The 27,389-nt window shown below is 41.4% G+C and overlaps 1 protein-coding gene across 1 annotated transcript in view; it reads right to left on the bottom strand.

The window, feature by feature from the left end:
- The window catches only part of STARD9 (StAR related lipid transfer domain containing 9), a 174,760-nt gene that overhangs the window by 88,214 nt on the left and 59,157 nt on the right, over positions 1–27,389 (bottom strand). Inside the window, exons 3-5 of the mRNA XM_075844676.1 lie at positions 27,241–27,357; positions 1,779–1,895; positions 1,234–1,266 (exon numbers count right to left, since the gene is read on the bottom strand). Of these exons, the coding sequence (XP_075700791.1) occupies positions 1,234–1,266; positions 1,779–1,895; positions 27,241–27,357 (267 nt within the window). The remainder of the gene's footprint in view (positions 1–1,233; positions 1,267–1,778; positions 1,896–27,240; positions 27,358–27,389) is intronic.

Raw genomic sequence — 27,389 nt, 5'->3', positions numbered from 1 at the left:
CATCGCATTGTACACAGGAGCACAGTCATGCTGAAAGAGGAAAGGGCCTTATCCAAAAAATTTACAGTTGGAAGCGTACAATTGTCTAAAATGTCTTTGTATGCTATGCTGTAGCATTAACTTTACCCTTCACTGAAAATAAGGGGCCCAAATCCTGAAAAATAGCCTTAGGCCATTATACCTCCTCCACCAAGTTTTATAGTAGGCATTTGGCATCAGGTGGTACAGTATGTATTTTAGTAGGTAGCGTTCTAGCAGCTATCCAGTACATCCTGGAAGAAGTCCAAGGTAGGACAACTGGTGAACTTGAACAGACTCATGGGGTCCCAAGGCTTATTGATGTGCATGGGGAGAGAAGGTAGCCTATCTAGTACTATCCAACAGAAGTGCTACTGCAGCACAAATTACTGAAAAAGTTAATGCTGGCTGTGAACACACAATGCATAGCAGCTTGCTGCGTTTGGAACTAAGTAGTCTCAGACTGGTCGGAGTGCCCATGCTAAACCCTTGTCCACCGCCAAAAGCGGATACAATGGGCACGTGAGCATCAGAACTGGACCATCGAGCAGTGGAAGTAGGTGGCCTGATCAGATAAATCATGTTTTCTTTTAACTGGATGGCCAGGTGCAAGTGCATCGCTAAACTGGGGAAAAGATGGCACAGGATGCACTATGGAAAGAAGACAAACCGGGGGAGGTCTGATGCTCTGGGCAATGTTCTGCTGGAAAACCTTGTGCTCTGGAGTTCATGTGGATGTTACTTTGACATGTACCCCCTACCTAAATGCAGACCAAATACACCCTTTCATGGCAACAGTATTCCCTAATGACATTTGTCTCATTCAGCCCTATAATGTGCCCTGCCAGACTGTAAAAATGGTTCAGGAAATGTTTGAGGAACATGACAGAATTTAAGAGGTTGACTTTCACAAATTCCACAGATCTCAATCCGATCGAGCACATGTGGGATGTGCTGGAAAAAAAAGTCTGATCGAAGGAGGCCCATCCTGAAAATTTATAGAGATTAACAAATCTGCTGCTATTGTCTTGTGGAACCCATGCCTTGAAGAAGGATCAGAGCTGTTTTGGTGGAAAGAGAGGGATCTACACAAAATTAGGCAGGTGGTTTTATTTTTATGACTGATAGATGTATGTGCCTACAATTACTTTATGTCTTTATGTGCCTGAATTCACTTTTTGTTTGTTCTTTGCCTTATTATAAAAATGTACATACCTGACAAATGCGGGGTGTTAATCCAATTGATGCCTATTGAAAAACATTACATGAAAAAAATAAAAAACATTAAAAACAAATATGAAACATTAAATTAAACCAAACACCTGATGGCAGCAAAACACATTAAAAGGCATCTTTTTTTTTTTTTCATTTATTTACATGTCTACCTGTTCTACAGCAGTGGCCAAACGGAAAAAATTGTGGCTTGCTCTACTGTATGATGTATTACAGAGAGTATACTCCCATAAAAGAATAGTTTCTTTGAGAGAATATTGAGCCTCATGGAGGCACCATACAGCCACACAGAGTACGAGTTTGTAATAAGGACCCATAGGGACTTCATGTGCTACCAGTACAGCACTGTTGCCTTGAAGCACTGGGGCCCTGGATTCGAATCCAACCAGAAGCAACATCTGCATGAGGCTTCATGCAGTTACATATTATCCACTAAAATCTTTGCCGATTATTGTCATCAATATTTTGCCATTATTTTTGCTACCCAAACGTATTTACGGTATATGAATATTTCCCTTATCACTTACCGGAGTACCCATCATCGTATAGGTCTTCCCTGAGCCAGTCTGTCCATAGGCAAATAGACACACATTATAGCCCTTCATGGCTTCTGAAAGTACTGTGGTGCCGAGGTCTTGGAATACCTGAGAACACATGAATACAACAGTTTGATACTAGTCAACACTCCCAGTCAAAAATACTGTCATCTTTAAAGGGGTTATGCCATGAATAAATTTCATACCAAAAGTTCAGAAATGCTGTTACTAGGTGTTTTAAAGAAATTTTGCAGTGTTTCTCTAAAATTATTTTTCTCATCTTATTTTTTGCTTCCCTCTGTCCCCCTTGGTGCTGCTGCAAATCTGTACTGCTGGGGGAGATGCTCTGAGCAGAATCAGTCTCCTTCCCCCTCTGGCAATTCACAATATAGTCCCTTTTTACTTTCCCTGCAGATAGGTTACAAGGGATTCAGAGTAGTCAAGGTATCTACTGTGTGGCATCCACAATATGCACTCCTTTAGAAACCAAGGAAAATTTTATAAAATAAAATAAAGGCAGAGTGGGAATGTGCAGTGTTCATATCTGCCGTCAGGATTAAAAGCTGTAAAGTCCTAAGAAGCTGAGAAGAATGAGTCTTCACAGCTATATTGCCATGCTACTGCAGAAGCTCTGATTCTTTCCTGACAAGCAGGGCAGATAGTTATTTCTATTAGCTGCTCTGCAGTGAACGGTGGATCACTATGCAGAGACCTGGCTATGGGGAGAGTGAGTGAAAATGCATATCCACCAACACTCAATCTCATTAGGTGGATGTGAACATTGCTAAATACTTTAAACACTGGGTGGCACCAAACTACGTAAGAAAATGTTAACCATTTACTAAATCATTTTTTTTTAAACAGGATGTAAATGTCAAACCTTGTTAATTTTTATGATCTATACAAGAAATATGATATTTAATGGTGGAACAACCCCATTAAGGTTTTCTGCAAATTTGCTATGCAAAACCTAGAAGCATCAAGTTTACAGGATCACATTTTTAAAGGTAAAAACAAGAAACAGATTTCTGTAGCATTGACAATAAATGTTTTAAGAACTATTGAAACCGCATTACATGATCAATTTCAGAGCTGGGAAACACATATATATATATATATATATATATATATATATATATATATATATACTTATATTATGAGCTCAGCAGAACTGCTTTATTGAAATTCTCCAAGTACAATCCATCCAAAACTAAATGTGGCCATACACTTCTAACAGCTATTCCTACAGACTCCCCCAAATATACGCATGTTTGGCTCAGTCTAAACGTAAATGTGTTCTCAATGGGATAGGCGAATAAGGCGCTTCCAGACTCCTCTAGCAGCAGCTTATTTCCCACAGCAATAAAGGATCGGCCATGTTGAAATTTAATATGCCCGATCCTTCTTTCCCCGTCATCTGCCATATACATTAGATGGTCAAGCAGTCCCAATAAAATCAGTGGGTTTGACCTACTTTCATCTATTTTGTAGGAAAGTGAGAATGCCACCGCTGCCCACCGCCAAAAGTACCTACATTGCAAACGTGAGTATTATAATTGGATCATGGAGCAATGGAAGTCGGTGGCAAGGTTTGATAAATCACATTTTCTTTTACATAATGTGGTGGCCGGGTGCGTGTGCTTCGCTTATCTGTGGAAGAGATGGTGCCAATATGCACTATGGGAAGAAGGCAAGCTGGAGGATGTGTGATGCTATAAGCCATGTTCTGCTGGAAAACCTTGGGTCCTGGTATTCATGTGGATGTTACTTTGACATATCCTACCTAAACATTGTTGCAGACCAAGTACACCACTTCATGGCGATGCTATTCCCTTATGGCAGTGCCCTCTGTTCAGGAATGGTTTGTGGAACATGACAGCGTTAAAGCTGTTGACTTCACCCTGTTCTCAATCCAAAAGAACATCTGTGAGGTGCTGGAAAAACAAGTCCGATCCATAGAGGCCCATCTCACAATCTACAGAACTGAAAGGATCTGCTGCTATCGTCTTAGTGTCAGATACCACAAGCCACCTTCAGAGGTCTTGTGGAATCCATGCCTCTATAGTCAGAACCGTTATGGCAGCAAGAGGGTAACCTACACAATATAAGGCAGATGGTTTTAAGGTTATGGCTAAACAGTTTAAGCCCCAGTAAAAATAAGTTTCAGGCAGGAGTTATCACTGCAAAAGCCCACATGAACAAGCACATTAAAAATCGTCCATATACGTAACGCTCAAACTATTTCCCACATAACTATACCACTATTTTATGATTGTTAACAATAATGGTTATGTAGAGTACTAAAATTGACTTACAACCGATGGAAATCTGCTCCATTGGTTGATACAGTTATCATTCATGCATCAACAATTTTCTTGGTAGTTCGTGTTGAATGTTAAAATTATAGAATATTGTTTATTATTGTACAAGATAATTCATGTGGTGTAATAAAACATTTTCACAATATTTCCCAAGATACAAGCAATTTTCCTTTTCATGTATGTCCCTTTCCAACCCACGTCACGATTTAGATAAAACTTGGAATGCCTGTTTTAGCCAAATCTTTATTTCTATGCGCCATATCGAAGAGTTGCTACATAAGTGTGGCTCCCACTCTGTGGATTGCCCTGTCCATGTATGACATGATCAGTCAATCATTCGACTAGATTTGCATTTCGCAGCCAGAGCTTTCCAAAATAATAACAGCTTATCCCCCATTGTTTCAGGAGCCAGACTCGACGTAAATCGACGGATTGCCTATCCGCTGATCCTTGCCATGTTTAAATAGGACAATGATCGTGAACGAGCCCTCATATGGATGCTAGTTTGCTCGATCTTTGGCAGGTATAAAAGGGCCTTAACTGGTAGAATAGAGCATGTATTTTATGAGAGAATATTTTGAATATACAAACAAATTATAGCGAGATCTTTGCAGCACACATGAGTTTCGCTAAGACTACTTACAATAAAACTCAACTACACCCTGATCAACAGGGAATAAGACAAAGCCTGTTACATGTCTTTGTCAAACTGTGAAATAAAAGGGTGGATTGGTTTATCCTTCTATCTGTATACACACGCAATATTTATTTATGTCAATCCTACATTCTAAAAACGCAGATGAATGCAACAACAGAAATGTCTGTGAGACTTTAGTGCAAGTTAGTAAGACTATATTTGCTTCTCAAAAATTTTCAATTTGTACAGTCACTGTACTACCCCCAGTCTTTGCTTTGCAAACCTACAGGCAAATTATGCGTTACTTTATCATTTATGGGCATGCACAGTGTCATCACAGTAATCATGCATTCATGTAACATCACAAGGATAACCTTTACCTATATGGTTTGTATACAGGTTTTGTAGAGAATATACCAGGGACACAATTAGTGCGCACTTTATATTGGTAAGGAACTTTTAATTACTAGGTTGAGCAAAATTATTGCTTTGGATCAGTGTTTCCCAAACTGGGTGCCAAGGCGAGACCTATGGGGTTCAGCAGACTGATTTTGGTACGGTCAGCCGGTTTGCACTGTGTGTGAGTTAGCATCATTGGGCTACATGCACTGTGCATTGGAGAGGACCAGAAGCGGGTGAGGGAAGTGTGCTTTCCCGCAGTGTGGCCAAATGACTTCAGCTGTGCCCTGCAGCAGTAGCCTATATCCTCTCTTCCTACAGCTTTTGCAGGTAAGTGCAGCAGTATATTGAGGGTTATAGTCTGGGGACTGAATTATTTTTGGGGGTTTGAAGTCGGAATTCATTTTAAAGGTCCGTGGTCTAAATTAATCTTTGGAGTCTGAATTCCTTTTTGGGATCTGAAATATAGGATCTGAGTTCATCTTTAGGACTGAAGGGGTATGTGCACTACTTGGGCATCGAATACATGGGTGAATTGGGGGTTTGGTCTTCACAAAGACGAGGGGCACATAAAAAGCCATCCAAGATTTTTGTAATACAATAAACAAAAAAAAATAAAAAAAATAAAAAAAATTGCGCCAGTTAAATGTGGTGATAAAACACAATTTGACTATATTGATTCTGAGCTGATGGTATGTTAAAAACATTCAACAAAGCCCTTCTCATGTTTCGCCGAGATGGCGTCTTCAGTCATTGCGAATTCAGGAGATCAGCAGCACAACCAGGTAAGTATCACAGAGGAGAAGGATAAAAATATCCCAACGAGGGATGGTGCACGCAGAGAGAAAGTCCCAGGTCCAAAAGGACAAATTGTACGCATTGCCACATTGTACCCCTGGGGATTCCATCTCGGCGAAACACATGGGGGGGGGCTTTGTTGATTGTTTTTAACCTACCGTCAGCACAGAATCAGTTCTGGGATAGCGATCTGCAGATGCTTTCCTCTAGTATAGACAGTATATAAATTCTACTGTTGTTAGCAGAGACTGACCATTACATCTATATGAGTGGTAACGCTTCTGGGCTCATGGGTTGTTTTTGGAATATAGGCTACGTGCCTTTAATAAAGGTTATTTTCATTATTAGGAATTATATGAATAGAATAATTTGCTACCTTCTGTTAGTACTGTGGAAAATAGTGTTAGTTGCCTTATAGGCAAATTGTGTTTTATTCATGATTTTTGGCTCAATGTTGACATGTCATAGGTTTCTCCACTCTGTCCCTAGAACACAGCAGCAGGAAGACTTGTCACTTTTGATGTAGAGATGGCAAACTGATTTCAACCTGCTCAATGATGCTTGAGAAAGCAGTTAACACATCTCAACCAAAGTATAGAGCTAGACAAGAAGTCTACATGCTTTACATTCCCAAAATAAAGCTTATTTGAAAGCAGGAATGGTAGGGGTACCCCATAAATAATTTTCAGGGGACCCCATGGTTATAAATTTGAAAATCACAGCCACACCTTAGGTTCTTAATGTGTTTAGCCCAGGGTGCCATGTCTCTAGGGGGTACTCGCACAGTGCTTATGCTGTGCTCTTGTTAGGCAGCACAGTGTATGATCGTAGCTTTGGGATACTTTGATATAATTTGTTTGAGTATGGGGTACATGGTCAAGGAACATTAAGAAACACGTAGACCGCAGCATTCTAGTGACGTCATCTGTATGGTGAACGTGTAAGGGTTTGCAGTAGGGTCTCTAAATGGTTTGGGATTCCCTGGCCTGAAGAAGTTTTGGAACCACTACTTTGGATCATAAGTTAAGGGAGGGGGGGGAGATCAATACATCCATATCCACCAATTATAATGATATCACATAAGGTAAATACTGCATTTAACAGGACTGGCGATTTTATACTAGGATAGGTAAAAGCAAGCGAATAGCTAATTAAAGGTACTGATTGATCATAGAAGATGCATTACAATTTAGCTATCATCTTGATTCAAGAGTAGAATTGTGGACCATAAAATAAACAAGTTCCTGTTGATAAGCAGTAACAAAGTTGGTTATTTGTAATGCAGCCTAGCGCTGAAAAAGCCATGAAGATTTCACATATGTGTATGTAGATGGTGCCTGAGGAGCCTGGATCAATATTAGCAAAACAGGTACAGTAAGGAGTGACCTACAATGAGGACATGTTTGATGTTCCACTGTCCCCAGGCAACATGAGAGAATTTGAAAACACTAGTAAACAAGGTAAAGCAAAGGTATTCTCATTTACAGATTCAATATTTAATAAAATGTTATAAAAGGTATCAAAGATACATTACTCTTTAGCTTACATATTTCAGCCAATTTGTATTTTATAAGGGAGAAGCACTAAATATTACATAAGTAGATTTTTCAAAATGTTGGACAAAGAAAAAGTACACTGCTAATAATTTTTGGTCCCCATAAAAAATATTTAACCAAAAGAGTGTTGATGCTTCTTCACCCTAGTGTGTTCTCTCTTTTTACAGTGCAGAATAAGGCTTTATGTGGCAATATCACATCTTCATGGGTCTCTCAAGTCTCTGGAGAAAAGCAATGCAGTATTTTTAAGATGGAATTGGCAGCATAGTGCAACTTGAACAGGATGAAGTAAATTAATAAAATATAATGGATAAACTATAAATCATAACGGTATTAAAATATTCCACAGCACTGCCTATACATGCAGATAACGCAATGAGGCAAAGGTTGGGACTGTCAGATTAAAAACTGCTTTATAACCATAGGACACATCCAGTTTGAACCTACTTTTTCTAATACATTAGGAAATTACTTAAAGAGGCTCTGTCACCAGATTTTGCAACCCCTATCTGCTATTGCAGCAGATAGGCGCTGCAATGTAGATTACAGTAACGTTTTTATTTTTAAAAAACGAGCATTTTTGGCCAAGTTATGACCATTTTTGTAATTATGCAAATGAGGCTTGCAAAAGTCCAAGTGGGCGTGTTTAAAGTAAAAGTCCAAGTGGGCGTGTATTATGTGCGTACATCGGGGCGTTTTTAATACTTTCACTAGCTGGGCGCTCTGATGAGAAGTAACATCCTCTTCTCTTCAGAACGCCCAGCTTGTGACAGTGCAGATCTGTGACGTCACTCACAGGTCCTGCATCGTGACGGCCACATCGGCACCAGAGGCTACAGTTGATTCTGCAGCAGCATCAGCGTTTGCAGGTAAGATCGACTTACCTGCAAACGCTGATGCTGCTGCAGAATCAACTGTAGCCTCTGGTGCCGATGTGGCCGTCACGATGCAGGACCTGTGAGTGACGTCACAGATCTGCACTGTCACAAGCTGGGCGTTCTGAAGAGAAGAGGATGTTACTTCTCATCAGAGCGCCCAGCTAGTGAAAGTATTAAAAACGCCCCGATGTACGCACATAATACACACCCACTTGGACTTTTACTTTTAAACACACCCACTTGGACTTTTGCAAGCCTCATTTGCATAACTACAAAAATGGTCATAACTTGGCCAAAAATGCTCGTTTTTTTTAAATAAAAACGTTACTGTAATCTACATTGCAGCGCCTATCTGCTGCAATAGCAGATAGGGGTTGCAAAATCTGGTGACAGAGCCTCTTTAAATAGCAAAATACAATATATTTTTTTAATTTGCATTTCCTTTTATTTTTACTTTGGTACTTATTAGGATTCATCTTGCAATCTTTCTTTCATGGCAGGTTTTGAAAAATGTGTATTTGTTGGAGTAGAAAACCAACAAAGGTACGAGGCAAAGACTTGGAAACCTCCCAAGTCAAGTTACTATTTCAACCATCCATCAACTAAACTATATTATCAACAAGCGGCATGTTTTAAGATATGTGAAAAATGGTTACTGACAGATGATTTTACGGATTAAATGGTTCTTAGCTGCCCCATTGAAGATTATTTTCCTAATTTATTCTACAATCTAAACATGGCAGAAATGAGCAAATGTACTGCACAATGCAAACATTTAATTTATAAACAGTGAGTACTCATCATGTGCTTTAGCAAAGCTTTTGTCTGATCTTGTACATCACGTGAACGTAGTTTATTTTTCACAGTGTTTAGGCTTAAAGGGGTTGCCTGGTTTTGGAAACCTATACTCTATTATGGAATTATGAGTTAATAGAGGAATCCCCATTCCGGACCCCCACTATTAGCCCAAAAACAGCGCAGCTACAGAAGGTGGTGGAGTTGGTAGAAATAGCAGTGGGCTACTGCTCTACCAACGGCTATCTTATAGCTATATCCAGCTGTAAAGGGGTATTCCCATCTCAGACATTTATGGCACATCCACAGGATATGCCATAAATGTCAGATAGATGCGGGTCCCACCTTAAGGTTTTGTTTTTAATCTTTTGGAAAGAGAAAGTCCTTCTTAGGAGGTGCGTTCCCATCTCGGACATTTATGGAATATCCACAAAGACATTTATGGCAACTCCCATAGAAGTGAAAGGGATTTCCAGAAACAGCATAGCACAGCGAGACACACTGTTTCTGTAGCTTCCGAGTTCCGGAAACAGCATAGTTCGCTCTTCTAGGATTTTTCCATCACTTCCATTCACTTCTATGGGAGTTCCAGAAACAGCATAGCTAGACACACTCTGTGTCTGGAGCCAAGTGACAGCAGGTAGGACGGGGGGGGGGGGGGGGGGTCAGGGAGTCCTGTTCTAGAGATAGGTGTGAGTCTTAGAGTTGGGACCTCCATCTATCGGACATTTATGACATATACTGTGGATATAGGTCTGAGATGGGAATACCCCTCTAAGAAGGGCTCTCTATTCTAATAAGATGAAAGACAAAACCTTAGGTTAAATGGGTTGCCTCCCACAAACCCTTTTTAAATAGAAACTGACCCAGTGACCAACCAATCGAACTGGGTCCAACTTCTGTAAACCCCAGTGATTAGCTGTTTTCGCCAGGGAAAACGCTTCTGGTAGCGTCCGCTGCAGGGACAACGTAGCATTGCATGTTGACCATGTAAAGCATAGACGGCCGGCTTCGCCATTATGGAAGACGTTTTAACATTCTGGCTCCCGAACGGGGGAACCCCCTGTATGATGTCCATATGCTGTGATAGGGCATATGTAAAGGGGTTGTCGATGTGAGACAAACCTTCAAAGGAACAGGAGAAGAGTGTGGAAAAAAAACAAATGCTAGTGGGATAACTTTTAGGGTATCATTTAACCCTAAAAACTACGCCATCTCAAAAAAACAATTAGATCAAAGAGTTAAAATTGCCTACAATTGAACATACCCACAGATTAGAATTTATATTCTAAAATGGCCACAGAATGACATTATGTATATATATTGCATCACTGCATCAATGTGTCATCAATAGTGTCCCAGCATGCAACAGGGTTGTCATTGTAAACTTTTGAGCTGAAGTATATCAATTATTAAGTCCTGAAAAAACCCCTGTAAGGACACACACTAAAACACTTATACCATGGCAGGACATAACTGAGCACTATTTATTGTGGGAGTTGTCGCATCAGTCAATGTGTCAACGAAGAATAGAAGCGATTATACCAAAAAACAACACAATTTGCTTGTTATACAGCTGCCATACGCTTGTCTGACACCTCCCCCAATACTCAGAAAGTCAAAGCCGAGACAGGAAGTCCAGAAACAATGTAACCTAAAAATACCGTCTCCCTGAGGATTTTCCTTCATATGTTATGTCATAGGATTTTATATACAGCTTAAAATGAGCTGCAGGACGGCCTCCGCATTTGTTGTAGAAAAAAAATTGCCTTTTTCCATCTACCTATTTATTTTACGCTCAGCCTTTTTCTTTTGCTAGTCTGCTTCCTGAGTGGTCCTGCATCAACAGATACTTTTTATTGTTGGTCTTGTACCTATAATTAAAAGGGGTGGTCTGGTTTAGAAAACCCATTTTCATATTCACCATTAGAGAATTCTGAGTTAATAGAGGGGCTCCACCGTTCAGCATCCTCATCGATTAGCCGGAGTGGACAGCGGTTACAAAGAGTTTTCTCTCCCGAGGACCTGTCCTTCATTACATAGACAACCCATTGGTTTGAATGGGCAAGTGTAATGCTTAATTTCCCCAGCTATTTTGCACCCCCTATAGCGACACCCTTGACTTTAGGGACTGTGCTGCTGAGGTGTCTGTTTTGGCAACCCATCAATCGCTAACGGGTCCCAAGTAGATCTCAGGCCAAACGTCACTCAAAAATATCTGGCTATTAGGGATGTGGATGAAGTTAAAACCGGCAACGGAGCTCAGGAACCATCGTCTTTGTGCCCTGCGTGTTGCCACAACTCTCTTGGCCTATCATCGTGCTGCCAAACGTGAGCACGTTACACTGCACAGAACAGCTGCCTGCTCCTGTATCCTGCCCCTGCCTGCAGTTCTTAGCGGCTCCCAGCACTGCTCTTACCAAAGTTTGTGTGAGTATCCAGCAGCGGTATTTCTATCCCATTATGAAAACATCTCATACTGTACATAACTGTTCTTGACTTTGAGCAAGCATAAGATTAGTATAAAATTGAGCATAAATATAAACATGAGCATCAGGTTTAGAGGGAAATAATAGCCCAATAAAGGATACAGCTAGCCGGAGCAGACACCCAGAGCCTAAGGGGACGATATCACCCTGGACTACGGCAGTCATACACAGCACCACTATAACCTAGCTCAGTTGATATGAGATGGAGTTCATGAGGGTGGGCACTGTGGCTGTGGGTGTTGTGGTTCCTCCTCTTGCACATTGCAATCAGACACATTATCACGGTTAGTGTGAATGGGTGTGCTTAGGTTGGGATTGGGCATGATTAGAGGCGTGGCTTAAAAATATTTAACACGTTGTGCTATTAGATGGCAATATTATTTTTGGGTTCATTAAAGTTATGTCACTATTGTCCATGCAATACTAGGGGCACTAAAGTGCAGACTCTGCAGAGCCGAGTTTTGGCTGGAAGAAGTTGTCAGGGTCAAATGGAGAAGATAAAGAAAGAAAACATCTACCATCAGAGAAGACATCACTTGTGAGTTGCTGGATGTAATTGTTGTGTCTTTTGCCTGTGACTTTGTATGTATTCTCCTGTATATTCTGTAGCAATGAATTTAGTTAAAAAAGTAATATCCATAAGGGACAGTAACGCTCCTGATAATTACACACAATTCCCATTGTCCTGGCATAACTTGGTAGCAAGTAAATCTCAAAACCCTTCAAAAGTTACCCTCCACCTCTCTAAGGTTGCCTACCCCTGGTTTACCCATCTAAACAGCCAGTCTACGGGTGAGCTGCATACATTGCTTTCTACATACTGTACACATAAAATTTCTTCAGCGATCACAGCAGGAAATCCTACTTCCCTCATATACTCGCCTCCAACAATGTGCCCTCTATTGGCAGGAAGCTTCATCTGAGTAGCCCATTACCAGCTGCTGTATGAAGCTTTCTGCTACTACAATAACGTCTGCCAAGGGAGATCAATGCATGAGTAGCATACAGCAGCTGTTTTGATATGACTGTGTGTTCTCTCTGCTTGGCAGGGTTTGTCATAGACACGTGCGCATCATGCCTTATAGAAAATCTGGCCTTGTGTATATACATGTTGCATTGGAATCAGAATGAAGCATAATGTTTAAGAGCCCCTTAATTGACCCTAGTCATGCGAACTCCAGAACCCCCTAACAGGTTTTCTTGGGCAATGTAATAATTGTGACTTTTTTTTTCCTTCTCTATCAAGACCTAAAATTTTAGAAATTGAACTTGTCACTTTAAAAGTTGTTAATTTTACTAAAAAAAATAACACAATCTATTCCATAAACTAAATGATCAAATATTAAAAATGCAGCAATGAATTAGAATATGCTAATGCCTTGTAGAAAGGATCCATAGTCTGGGCTCTAGTAAAAAAAAAAAGGATTTCAGTGGTGACACATGCATCATTTGTTCTGTCAAAATACAGAAAGTCATTGTGTGCTACATATTAATGGTGTAAAAAAAAAAAAGGAGTAGGCGTGCAAAGCACAATCACAGCATTATCTGCGTGAACTATGAGAAAATGAAGCTATAAACTCTGAAATGACAAAGAAAGAAGCAAATAAGGTTTAACACCTAAAATTCACATTAAATTGTATTACAGTAAAAAGTGTACAAAAAGGAAGCCCTCTAATAATAGAACATTAATTCCTTTATCCATAAAGTCAACGCTTGAATGTAATTAATTTGTTTATGAAATTCAATATCATTTGTGACTTTATTTTCGTGGTACAACTGGAAAAATATCTATTTTTGCATATCTGTATATCTACCTATAGAAAATACATATACTATATGACTGGCTGCAAGGGAACCTAAGAGACTCTAACTTCCCTACATTGCCCTTCTGTAATATTAAATTGCTCCAGTAGCTAAAGACAGTGATTCTGATATATATGCTATATTAGGTGATCACTATTTAATATATTCCCATAAATAACAAAAGGTTCACCAAAATGGCTCTTATAAAAAAGGTACAAAAAGGGGGTTCTTCTGCTGGGACAATCCCTTTAGAGGGAACCAGTCAGTACATTTGGAGCCACTAAACTACCGGCATGCTGAAGGTATAGTGGCTTCAAACATACTGACAGGTTCCCTTTAACCCCTTAAGGACGCAGCCTAGTTTTGGCCTTAAGGCTCAGAGCCCATTTTTCAAATCTGACATATTTCACTTTATGTGGTAATAACGTCGGAATGCTTAAACCTATCCAAGCGATTCTGAGATTGTTTTCTCGTGACACATTGGGCTTCATGTTCGTGGTAAAATTTGGTCGATATATTCAGTGTTTATTGGTGAAAAATTGCAAAATTTAGTGAAAATTTGGAAAAAATAGCATTTTTCAGAATTTTAAAGGGGTTGGCCGAGATATATTTTTATTTAAAAGTTAAACACACAATACACACATTAACTATTCCCTAATATACTTACCTGTGCAATCTTGCTTCTGTTCTCCGTTCTGGCAGCTCTTTTCTGCCGATCACATGTCTTCTGACGTCACGTTTTCTTCCTCCTCCACTGTCGTGTCGTGTCCCGATCACATGGTCTCGCCCCAGCGAGACCTCGGATGGGACACGACACGTCACTGGAGATGTGTCGTTTCTGCGGGTGCCCGCCCAGCCTATGCAGCTTTTTTTCACTGTGAGCGCGCCTATGCGTGTTCACAGTGAAAAAAGTGAAGAGGGACGGCACCCGCGGACTAGAGAGGTACAGTGACCTCTGTACTTTTAGTTCTTCCCCTATCAAAGCCTACACATAGTAGGCTTTGATAGGGGATCAGACAACTCGATGCAGTACACGGGTCGCATGCAGCCCTTGAGGCTGTTATCTGCGGCCCGCGGGACACCGTTGCGCCGTAGCACCGAGCAGGCCCAAGGAGGAGCCGCACTACGCTATTATAGGCTCTGCTACGATGTCAGGAGTCCCGGAGCAGAGCGTATAATATTAAACTGTAAAAGATCTTCTGGGGTCCTGTATCTAAGCCTACATTGTTAGGCTTAGATACAGTGGCTAAAAAAAATTGTCACACATGGAGCCTGTATCTAAGCCTAACACAATGTATGCTTAGATACAGGACCCCAGATGACATTCTTTTTATTCCTGTATAAGATTTGTGTTTTGGGGCCCTGTATCTAAGCCTAACATGTATTCTTAGATACATGGCCCATGTGTGACACTGTCTGCTTGGGTAATGTATCTAAGGCTACCTTGTGGTAGGCTTAGATACATGGTCAAACAGACAGTATCACACATGAGCAGTGTATCTAAGCATCACTTTTTTTTTCTTAGTTATGTGTTTTTTACAGTTCAAGGACTACTTCAATGACACCCTTTTTTATTTTTAATAAAATCGTTAACCAGTGTTGTGTGTGTTATTTCATTACAATATTTTTTCTATGTCCTCATTTATTTTAAAATGTATTACTAGTTCATTACTGTCTAACAGCGTCCATTAGTAAGGCTTCATGCACACGAGCGTGTGTATTTTACACGCGTGAAAAACTTGCGTCAATCATGTCTGTGTGTGCGTTACGGCGGATTTACACGAACGTGCTATACGTCCGTGCAACCCGCGTGGTTTTCACGCGGGTCGCACGGACCTATGCAAGTCTACGGGGGCATGCAGACTGTCCGTGAGTTTTGCCCAGCGTAAGTACGCTGCGTAAAACTCGCGACATGTTCTATATTTCTGCGTTTTTCGAGCATCACGCACCCATTGAAGTCAATGGGTGCGTAAAAATCACGCGCACCACACAGAAGCACTTCCGTGGGACGTGCGTGATTCGCACAACAGCAGTAAAAAGTATGAATGTAAACAGGAAAGCACCACATGCTTTTCTGTTTACAAACATCCAAACGTAGTGTCATAATGATGGTGGCTGCGCGGAAAGCACGCAGCTGCGCACCATATGAACATGACACGGAGCTGTCAAGTGCATTTTGTGCACGCAAAACGCCACTGTATTTGCGTGCGCAAAACGCACACGCTCGTGTAAATCCGCCCTTATGCATCAGTGTGCTTTTCGATTGTCAAGTGTTATTCACGCACTCACAAAGCCAGCACATTTTTTTCATCTAACAAATTGTGTAAATCACGCACCAAACACGTGTGTGCGGTGCGTGGTTTTCACGCATGCATTGACTTCAATGTGAGTGTAGGTGCAGGATAACGCACCAATAGAGGACATGCAGTATGTTTCACGCAGCGGACTCTCGCTGCGTGAAAAGTCACGCATGTGTCAACGGCCCCATTGAAATAAATGGGTCGCGTGTGTTGTGCGTTTTTTCAAAGCACAGCACACGGACGTGATTCACGCTTGTGTAAATCGTGCCTAAGGCCCCATTCTCAACAGGGTGAATCTCGCCCGTGTGCTGATTGTGAAAACCACGCACAGCACACGCGACCCATTATTTTAAATTGGCCTGTTTTCATATGCGTTTCTCACGGGCGTCAATCTTACACGCAAGTGTGCATGAGGCATAAGACGGGGCTGGACGAACGCAAAAAAAGCCGCAAACAACGCCGCAAAAAACAATAAAAAAACAACGCCAAAAAGGCTACGATAAACGCGGGGAAAAACATTAAAAAAAAAACGTGAAAAAAACAGCAAACAAAGAGGCAAAGAACGCCACGAAAAACGACAGGGAAAACGCCACGAAAGACGCAACGAAAAACGCAGAAATAAAAAACCCCCCAAAAATACGCGAAAAGCGTAGAAAAAAAGGCTATGATAAACGACACGCAAAACGACGAAAAAAATATAGTGGAAAATGACGCGAAAAAAGCCGCAAACAAAGAGGCAAAGAAGGCTGCGAAAAAAAACGGGGAAAACCACACGAAAGACGCAACGAAAAACGCATAAAAAATTTCCGACAACAACGACGCAAAAAAAGAAACGATAAACGACGCGAAAAAAAGGATACGATAAACGAAACGGAAAACACATTCAAAAACATCGCAAAAAAAGACGCAAACAAACAAGCAAAAAACGCCAAGATAAAGTAAGCGAACAACGCCCCGAAAAAAATCGGCAAAGAAAAACGCAAACAGCGCACAAAAAACGCCGGGAAAAACGACGCAAAAAACAGCGTGCAGGGAGAGGTAAATCTGCCGCAATCTTCAAGACGGAATTTTGAGGCAGATATTGTTCCTGCCAAAAAACTCTGTGTGAACATAGCCTTAGTGGAGAGAGACATGAGATAGAGGAGGGCGGACAAGGGTTAGGGTATGTTCACACGAGGGCGTCCGTAACGGCTGAAATTACGGGGATGTTTCAGCCTGAAAACATCACCGTAATTTCAGCCATAACGGCATGTGCAGGCGCTTGAACGCCGCGTCCATTAGGGGCGTAATTGGCGCTGCTATTCATTGGAGTCAATGAGTAATGGCTCCAATTATGCCCAAAGAAGTGACAGGTCACTTCTTTGACGCGGGCGTCTATTTACGCGCCGTCATTTGACAGCGGCGCATAAATATACGCCTCGTGTGAACAGACAAACGTCTGCCCATTGCTTTCAATGGGCAGATGTTTGTCAACGCTATTGAGGCGCTATTTTCGGACGTAATTCGGGGCAAAAACGCCCGAATTATGTCCGTAATTAGTGCGTGTGAACATACCCTTAGGGTAGACACGAAGAGGTGAAAAGAGAAATAAAACATAAATGTGAAAAACATAATGGGGGGGAGAACATTTGCTCATCATCCTTCAAGAATGTCATCAAGAAGACAAGTGCAGTGAAGGAGGTCAGCGGGAGGAGCAAGGACAGCTCACATGAACTCTTGGAAGGTACGTGCACGCTCATTGCAGCCTGCAATGAGCGTGCACGTGAAAAAAGTTTCATCACAAGGAAAGATCAACAAACCAGAGCTGAACTGCATGTAAACAAACTGTGCTGAATTCAAAGAAGAAATGTGTTAAGTAGAATTTTTTTAAAAAATAATGCTTTATTTAGGTTGTCTGTATAAGGGGTAATGTATGACAGAGTTTTTGAAAAAATGTTGGGATCTCGGACAACCCCTTTAATGCATCTGCTTGTAAAACAGACGGTTATACCACCCAAAATAGTTACTATTTCACACTTCCCATATGTCTACTTTAGATTGGCATCGTTTTTTGAACATTCTTTTATTTTTCTTGGACGTTACAAGGCTTAGAACCTAAACAGCAATTTCTCATATTTTTAAGAAAATTTCAAAATCCTTTTTTTTAAGGTACCTCTTGAGTTCTGAAGAGGCTTTGAGGGGCCTATGTATTAGAAACCCTGATAAAACACCCCATTTTAAAAACTAGACCCCTTAAAGTATTCAAAACAGCATTTAGAAAGTTTTTTAACCCTTCAGGCATTTCACAGGAATTAAAGCAAAGTGGAGGTGAAATTTGCAAATTTCATTTTTCTTGCTGAATTTCAATTTTATTCATTTTTTTTCTGTAACACAGAAGGTTTTACCAGAGAAACACTACTAAATATTTATTGTCCAGATTCTGCAGTTTTTAGAAATGTCCCACATGTGGCTCTACTGCGCTCGTGGACTAAAACACAAGCCCTAGAAGCAAAGAAGCACCTAGTGCATTTTGAGTCCTCTTTTTTATTAGAATATATTTTAGGCAGCATGCCAGGTTTGAAGAGGTGTTGAGGTGCCAAAACAGTAGGAATCCCCGAATAGTGACCCCATTTTGGAAACTACACCCCTCAAGGAATTAATTTATGGTTGTTGTTACCATTTTGACCGCACAGTTTTTTCACAGCACCTATTTGAATTGGGCTGTGAAATTAAAAAAATGAAATTTTTTCCAATAAGATGTCATTTGTGATCAAAATTTATTATTTTCACAGGGAACAAAATACCCCATTTTGTTGCCCAATTTGTCCTTAGTGCGGCAATACCCCATTTGTGGTGATAAACTGCCGTTTGGGCCCATGGGAGGGCTCAGAATGAAAGGAGCGCTATGTGTTTGTTGGAGTCCAGATTTTGCTGGATTGGTTTTCGGGTGCCATGTTGCATTTGCAGAGCCCCAGAGGTATCAAAGCAATGGAAACCCACAGAAGTGACCCCATTTTGGAAACTACACCCCTCAAGGAATTCAAATATGGTTGTTGTTACAATTTTGTCCGCACAATTTTTTCACAGCACCTATTTGAATTGGGCTGTGAAATGAAAAAAATTACATTTTTTCCAATAAGATGTCATTTTTTATCAAAATTTCTTATTTTCACAGGGAACAAAATACCCCATTTTGTTGCCCAATTTCTCCTGAGTCCAGCAATACCGCATTTGTGGCGATAAACTGCAGTTTGGGCCCATGGGAGGCCTCAGAAGTGAAGTAGCGCTGTGTGTTCTTTGGAGTGCAGATTTTGCTGGTTTGGTTTTCGGGTGCCATCTCGCATTTGCAGAGCCCCAGAGGTATCAAAGCAATGGAAACCCACTATAACTGACCCCATTTTGGAAACTACACCCCTCAAGGAATTCATTTATGGGTGTTGTGACCATTTAGACCCCATAGTTTCTTCACAGAACTTATTTGAATTGGGCTGGGAATTAAAAAAAATAATATTTTTTCCAATAATATGTCGTTTTAGCTCAAAAATTCTTATTGTCTCCATAAATAAAATACTACATTTTGTTGCCCAATTTGTCCTGAGTGCGGCAATACCCCATTTGTGACGATAAACTGCTGTTTGGGCCCATGGGAGGGCTCAGAAGGAAAGGAGCGCTATGTGTTTGTTGGAGTACAGATTTTGCTGGTTTGGTTTTCGGGTGCCATGTCGCATTTGCAGAGCCCCATAGGTATCAAAGCAATGGAAACCCACCAGAAGTGACCCCATTTTGGAAACTACACCCCTCAAGGAATTCATTTATGGGTGTTGTGACCATTTTGACCCCATAGTTTTTTCACAGAACTTATTTGAATTGGGCTTGGAATTAAAACAAAATTAATTTTTTCCAATAATATGTAGTTTTGGCTGAAAATTTCTTATTTTCACAAGAAATAAAATACCCCATTCTGTTGCGCAATTTGTCCTGAGTGCAGCAATACCCCATTTGTGGTGATAAACTGCCGTTTGGGCCCATGGGAGGGCTCAGAACGAAAGGACCACCATTTGGCCTACTGGGGATTTTCTCGTGCAAAGTCATGTGTGCAGAAGCCCCAGTACAGTTTAAACCCGCAAGAAGTCACCCCGTTTTAAAAACTACACCCTTAAGGCATTCATCTAGAGGTGTAGTGAGCATTTTGACCGGAGAGATACACCCCATAAACTGTAATGTGGGTTCTCCCGGGTATGGCAATACCCTCAATGTGGTTGTTATCAGCTGCTTGGGCACACAGCAGGGCTCAGAAGGGAAAGATAAGGGGGGATAAGCTGTGCGGAGTGCATCAGGGTAAGTAGAATTGGGGTAAATTATAAAACAAGGGATGTATGATAAATGTTAAAACACTTTTTCATAGAGAGCTCTGGTTTTTCGGGACACGCGTTACATTGATATATTGTGTCCTCCCTTATACCCCTCTTATAGCAGACTTTGCACCTCTTTTGACTTTTTCCCTTCTTGCCAGTTTGGGGAACTTCTCCTGGAAAGTGTTGCCCTGGTACGATGCGTGTGGCCTCGCTTCCAGAAGTACTGGGTGCCCCCCCCCCCCAGAAGTACTGGGTGCCCCCCCCCCCCCGTTCCTGGTCCCTAAAGATTAGGTTCTTGATAATCACCTCTTGAAATTCCAGGAAAGTTCCCCTCTGGCCTGTACATCGACGTAGCACATACACATTGTACAATGCCATCTGTATGATGTGCCCGGCCAGCTTCTTATACCACAGCGCATGGCGCTGTAGGGCTTCGGGACTTGATCTGACAAGTCCACCCCTCCCATGTACCTATTGTAGTACAGGATGCAGTCTGGTTTAGGGGTCGCTGTACTGGTACCTCGTACAGGTACATGGGTACTGTTGTGACATCTCTCTTGTCCTTGTACTTGACACACAATATGTTGCTGCTAGAATGTGCCCTGCGCTCACCCCTTCTTGTTTGCCCTGCAGAGTCTTAGGGAGGCCTCTCAGATTTCTTCTAGCAGTGCCGCATGCCACAGGACTGGAAGCGAGGCAGTTGAAGAGTGGGACGCCGGTATAAAAATTATCCAGGTAGAGGTGGTAACCCTGGTCCAGCAGTGGGTGCACCAAATCCCACACAATTTTTGCATTAACTCCCAGTAAGCGGGGGCATTCTGGGGGCTGAGCACTGGTGTCCTTCCCTTCATATATCCTAAACCTGTATGTATACCCTGATGCACTCTCGCACAGCTCATACATCTTCACGCCATACCTTGCCCTCTTACCCGGCAGGTACTCGCGGAATTGAACCCTCCCTTTAAAATCCACCAAGGACTCATCAATAGAAATACACTTCTTGGGGGTGTATGCTGGGGAAAACCGGGCACTGAAACGGTCTAATAGGGGTCTCCGTTTATACAAACGGTCAAAACTGGGGTCATCTCGGGGTGGGCACTGCTCATTATCAGTATGATGTAAGAAGCCAAGTATTGCCTGATTTTTTATTTTTTTTTAGGTTACAGTTCAGTTTTGAAGTTGCTTTGATGGACCTATATATTAGAAACCCCTATCAAACACCCCATTTTAGAAACTAGACCCCTCAAAGTATTCACAACAGCATTTAGAAAGTTTATGAACCCTTTAGGTGTTTCACAGGAATTTAGAGCAAAGTAGAGGTGAAATAAAAAAAAAATTTTTGTCAGAAAATCCTCTTTATACCATTTTTTTTTATAACACAAAAGGTTTTACCAGAGAAACGCAACTTAATACGTATTGCCCAGATTCTGCAGTTTTGAGAAATATCCCACATGTGGCCCTAGTGCAGTAATGGACTGAAGCGCCGGCCTCCGAAGCAAAGGAGCGCCTAGTGGATTTTGAGGCCTCCTTTTTATTAGGCACCATGTCCGGTTTGAAGAGGTCTTGTGGTGCCAAAACAGTGGAAACCCCCCAAAAGTGACCCCATTTTGAAAACTAGACCCCTTGAGGAATCCATTGTAGTTTTCTTGGGGTGCATGCGGCTTTTTGATCAGTTTTTATTCTATTTTTAGGTGGCGTGGTGACTAAAAAACAGCAATCCTACTATTGTTTTTTTAATCTATTTTTTTTACAGTGTTCACCGTGCGCTATAAATGACATATTCACTTTATTCTGCGGGGCGATACGATTACGGCGATACCAGATGTTTATAGTTTTTTTTATGTCTTATGGCGTTTACACAATAAAATACGTTTTGTAAACAATCATTCACTTTTTGTGTTACCTTATTCTAAGAGCCAGAACGGTTTTATTTTTCCATCAATAAAGCCGTGCGAGGACTTATTTTTTGCGTAACGAACTGTAGTTTCGAACAGTACCATTTTTAGGGACATGCGACTTTTTGATCTCTTTTTATTCCATTTTTTGGGAGGTGAAGTGACCAAACAATTGTTATTGTGGTACGGTTTATTATTATTTTCTTTTACGGCGTTCACCGCGCGGGATAAATAACGAAATAATTTTGTAGTTCAGGCCGTTACGGACGCGGCGATACCAATTATGTATATTTTATTTGTTTGTTTATATATTTTTATTAATAATAAAGGACTGATAAGGGAAAAGGGGGGATTTTTATTTTTAATACTTTTAAAACTTTTATTTTCTTATTTTTACACATCTTTTTTTAACTTTTTTTTAACTTTATTACTTTGTCCCATTAGGGGACTTGAGGGCAGGAGGCCCTGATCGCTATTCTAATACACTGCACTACATGCGTAGTGCAGTGTATTAGAACTGTCAGCTACTCACTGACAGCAAGCATAGTGGGTCCTGACGTTGTCAGGACCCACTAGGCTTCCGTCGATGGCAGAGCCGGACGCCATTGTTTGGTGTCCGGTTGCCATAGCCACCATCGCCAGCCGCTATCGCGTAGCAGGCCGGCGATGGCAGCTTAACCCCTAAAAAGCCGTGATCACTATTGAACACGGCTTTTAAGGGGTTAATCAGCGGGGACACAGCGATCGGTCCCCGCTGTAGGAGCTGTGACAGCTGCTGTACGAGACAGCAGCTGTCACAGCTCCTGCATGTGTCGGGAGGACGGCCGAAATGGCCGTTATCCCCGCGACGTAATAATCCGTCGCTGAGCGCTAACGATACAGTTAGCGCGACGGATTATTACGTCGCTGAGCGCGAAGGGGTTAATCATGATATGATGAGAAGTTAAGCAACCTTAAATTTATACTTTATTTCAATTCCCCACTGTTTGCAAGCTCTCTGCAACATTGTTTTTAAAATCCGGAGGCTGTAGACTTGTCCTGATTATGTCCTATCAGCACAGGTGTATGGATCATTACAAGAGAGAGCTTTTGAGAAATTTAATGCGCTCCTAATGCACAGCCCAAACAGAAGGGTGACCACCCGAAAATAGCGCAAGATACGACAGTAAGCATTATCGCAAGAAGCATGACTTGAAAAAGAAAATGATGAAAATACAAACACAATTCAGCCTCATGTACATCCTAAAACGCCATGAAAATAGTAGGTAAGCGTATTCACAGGAAGCAGATGACCACTCAAAACGGACACAAGAAGGTAAGGAAAAGATAGAATGGAAAACAAACAAGGACAAAGGAGAGACAGGGGAAGTTCATGGTGAACCTGGACTACAGCTCCAGACCTATCATGGATAAAGAAGAGGAAGCAGCTACGTACCTGGCATATATGTGATCGGAGCAAGTAAACCCCCACTGGTCGGGGCTCCTTTTGCATGAATTACTGCATCAATGCGGCGTGGCATGGAGAGGCGATCAGCCTGTGGCACTGCTGAGGTGGTATCAATGCGGCGTGGCATGGAGGTGATCAGACTGTGGCACTACTGAGGTGTTATGGAAGCCCAGGTTGCTTTGATAGTGGCCTTCAGCTCGTCCGCATTTTTGGGTCTGGTGTCTCTCCTCTTCCTTTTCACAGTACCCCATAGATTCTCTATGGGGTTTAGGTCAGGTGAGTTTGTTGGCCAATCAAGCACAGTGATAGTGTGCTTATTAAACCAGGTATTGGTACTTTTGGCAGTGTGGGCAGATGCCAAGTCCTGCTGGAAAATGATAGCATCTCCATAAAGCTTGTCAGCAGAGGGAAGCATGAAGTGCTCTAAAAATTCCCCGGTAGACGGCTGCGCTGACCTTGGACTTGATATAACACAGTGGACCAACGCCAGCAGATGACATGGCCCGCAAACCATCACTGATTGTGGAAACTTCACACTGGACCGCAAGCAACTTGGATTGACGCCTCTCCACTCTTCCTACAGACTCTGGGACCTTGATTTCCCAATGAAATGCTAAATTAACTTTGTGAAGTTTCCACAGTCAGTAATGAATCAACCTGGGCTCCCATAACACCTCCGCAGTGCCACAGGCTGATCACCGCCATGCCCCATCACATTGATGCAGTAATTCATGCAAAAGGAGCCCCGACCAAGTATTGAGGGCATATACTGTACATACTTTTCAGTAGGCCTACATTTCAATATTAAAAATCATTTTTGAAATTGGGCTTATATAATCTTTTTTGAGACACTAAATTTTGGGTTTTCATTAACAGTTAGCCATAATCATCAACATTAAAATAAAAAAATGCTGGAAATAGATCACTCTGTTTGTAATGAATCTACAGAGCCCACCAAAAGTTCCGGAACACCCTCATAACTTCTGAACGGCTCGAGGTTAGGGGTTGAAATTTGGTGGGATTTAATGGGGTCATAAAATCTACCAGTTAACGCCCAAAAAAAAACACCCCACCCCCGTGGGGGCGATGGGGTGGGCGGGGGCAGTAAAATCTTATATGGCACGGGCAGTCGAGTGGGGGCTCATTTGAAAGCTCTTGTCAATACAAAAACGATGCAATCGATTTTGAGATAGGATTTTTTTTCGCTGAGATATTTAACGTTAAAGTTATCATCTTCATTATCGGCTACCGCCAGTGTTAGCAGTACCCAAAATGTACTGCGCGGGTAAAATCCTAAATGTGTGTGGGCGAGAAATACGCTTTCGCTGCCTCTCATTGATGTCAATGGGAGGCCAGAGGCGTAAACGCCCGAAGATAGGGCATGTCCCTTCTTTTTCCCGCGAGTCGGTTTTTCCGCTCGCGGGAAAGAAACGCCTCCGCCTCCCATTGAAATCACTGGCAGCCTTAATCTGCAGGAAATTAATTCAAGTTCAAAGCATTAAGAAATAAACAAAAGAAATCTGGCCACAGAAAAACAGACAAATAACAACTATGACCATTGAAGAAGCCAAGAAAGTGATGTTATGCCTGTGAAATTCAGGCCATTTGAAGAGCTATTGTATAGAGCAGCTGTCTATTGGCACAGACAGAGGAGTAGAGTCTGTGCATGATTCTCCATTTCTCAAACAAACTCCACATTTTAAGCCAAGCTGTTCCTCTTCTTTACACAGCAATAATACACTCCCTCACATGCTTAAAAGATAGCAAAGCTAAAATGGGGGGTGAGTTGCAATACCAGACATTGCCCATGGAAAGGCATGGCACTGTTTCTTCATAGTGGAAACCAGGACACAGTGCTGGAATGGTCAAATCCATAGTTTAGTCATAGTGCCTGTCATTTTGAGGAGAGAAAAAGCATTGCATGCAGTGTTATATCTCCTGTAAAATATGACCGAATTTGTGATGGAGGCTCCGCTCGACACCGATGTCAACATAGCCCAAGTCTTTTCCATGCTAGCAACTTCATTGTTCTCATACATGTAACTCTTTTAGAATACAGGTGTGGTGTACTTAAGCAATAGCCAGGATTGCCTAGCCCCAAATTACTAGAACTGGTACGGATAACAGGATCGTCAGAAGAGAAGCGGGAGCTCATGATATTACTACTGTTCAGAATAAAAACAAATCCATTGTATTTACATTTATTAAGTAAAATGTATTAAATATAACCGTTTTGGATCTGGACTTGGTCCTTCGCCAGTTTTTAAGGGGAAAAACATGTTGAAGTTCCTGGTCCAGATTTCAATCAAGTTGTATATAAGGCTCGATTCAGATAGCGTTTGTGATGTCCATTTAACATGTAAGTCAGGAGATCTACTGGCATGCATACTTGACGTGTCCATAGGGCTCCATTAACCCGACAGAGGTCTTAAAGAGTGTACTTTTTTTAAAGATGGAATGACATCGTAGACTACATTTTCTATCCCACAAAAAACGTATACTTCTTTCTTTTTTTAACATTCATCACAAGCGTCCGTCTAACAGATGACGTATGCGCTTGACAGATACCATTAAAGTCTATGGTGACAGCTGCTTCGTGTCTGTTCGGCTATTTCCGGAAATAAATGTATCAGTGTACGGACTCAATAGAAAGCCTATGAGTCCGTGCACCGATACATTTATATCCGGAAAAAGCCGAACAGAAACGAAGCAGCTGAGTGCTCACACAAACGCTTCAGCTGCTTCGTTCTAGCGATTGGTGGGGGTCTCCGTGCTCGGACCCCCACCAATCCAAACTTCTGACATGTCACTATGACATGTCAGAAGTTTGTCGAACAATTAGCTACACTTTAACACACAAAAAACTCAAGAATTCAAAGAATACTTGCAAGTTGTATAATGTAACTAAACTACTCCCCAAGCTTATTATTGACTATATGTCCACTTGTTACCCTTGTTTACACAATGATTATAGATCTCCACTATTCTGTTCTCAGGTACCAAATTAAACACAGAGCAATCCAGTACCAGGTAGCTCTTCAATGGGACAGTTACGTCAAGCCACAAAGTCGGAGTTCACTCAGCATGCCTCAGCTTGCCTTGTCCTGTACACAACCCTGTGAGCCAAATCGCCCTTTGTAATCTCTACTGCAATCCTAGAAACGGACAGGACTTATTTTTTTTTTATCAAAAACAGTCTCAGTAAAAAACAAAGGTCTGTAATGAAGAGTGTGTTGTAAAGAACTTGTAGCTGAAAACACTTTTAAAATAGTGAAAATACATGGAACAAGTTGGGGGTGAATGAGATTGTCAGCCTTGTCAGGGTGAGGAGAATGTCAATAAAAAGTCCTTCTATATAGTCTTCTTGTTAAATGTATTAAAAAAAAAAAAAACACCTGGAAAAATGTATTATACACCAAAGCACTCAATACGAGGTTTAGAAACGGGTTTGTATAGTTGGGAAAACTACTTTCAAGTTTATCTGTCACCAATTTTTGGGGAGTAATCAGTATTAGTTTACAATACATTACCTTGTGGGCATACAGTCGTTTTGTGCCATTTTTCAGTAAATTTCAAAAACTTTTCAAAACTTCTGATAAGAATATATATCACCAAATTTACATTCATGCACTTTAGCATATATTGCTTAAAGCGACAACTAAGTGAACTAGCGCACCTTTAACTATTAGGGTACGGTTCACACTGAGAGGCGATTTTGGCCATTTTTTGGGAACGTTGCGGTTTCCACATCAAATAAACTCTGTGTGAACTAGCCCTAACAGCAACAAAGCAGAAACTCACCACTTCCTGAGACGCATATTTTGGATCTTCTGGATCAACTGACCAATAACAGTAGTCAAAGCCAAACTCAAGCAGCCGCTCTCTGGTATCCCCACAGCCATCTGGTTTACAGTCCAACTGAGAAGGGAAACACATACAATGAAAACATT

This window comes from Rhinoderma darwinii, chromosome 12 (assembly GCF_050947455.1).
Source record: "Rhinoderma darwinii isolate aRhiDar2 chromosome 12, aRhiDar2.hap1, whole genome shotgun sequence".
Classification (NCBI taxonomy): Eukaryota; Metazoa; Chordata; class Amphibia; order Anura; family Rhinodermatidae; genus Rhinoderma; species Rhinoderma darwinii.
Note: the sequence above shows the minus strand (reverse complement) of the source record. Positions and strands in the feature narration are given on the sequence as shown.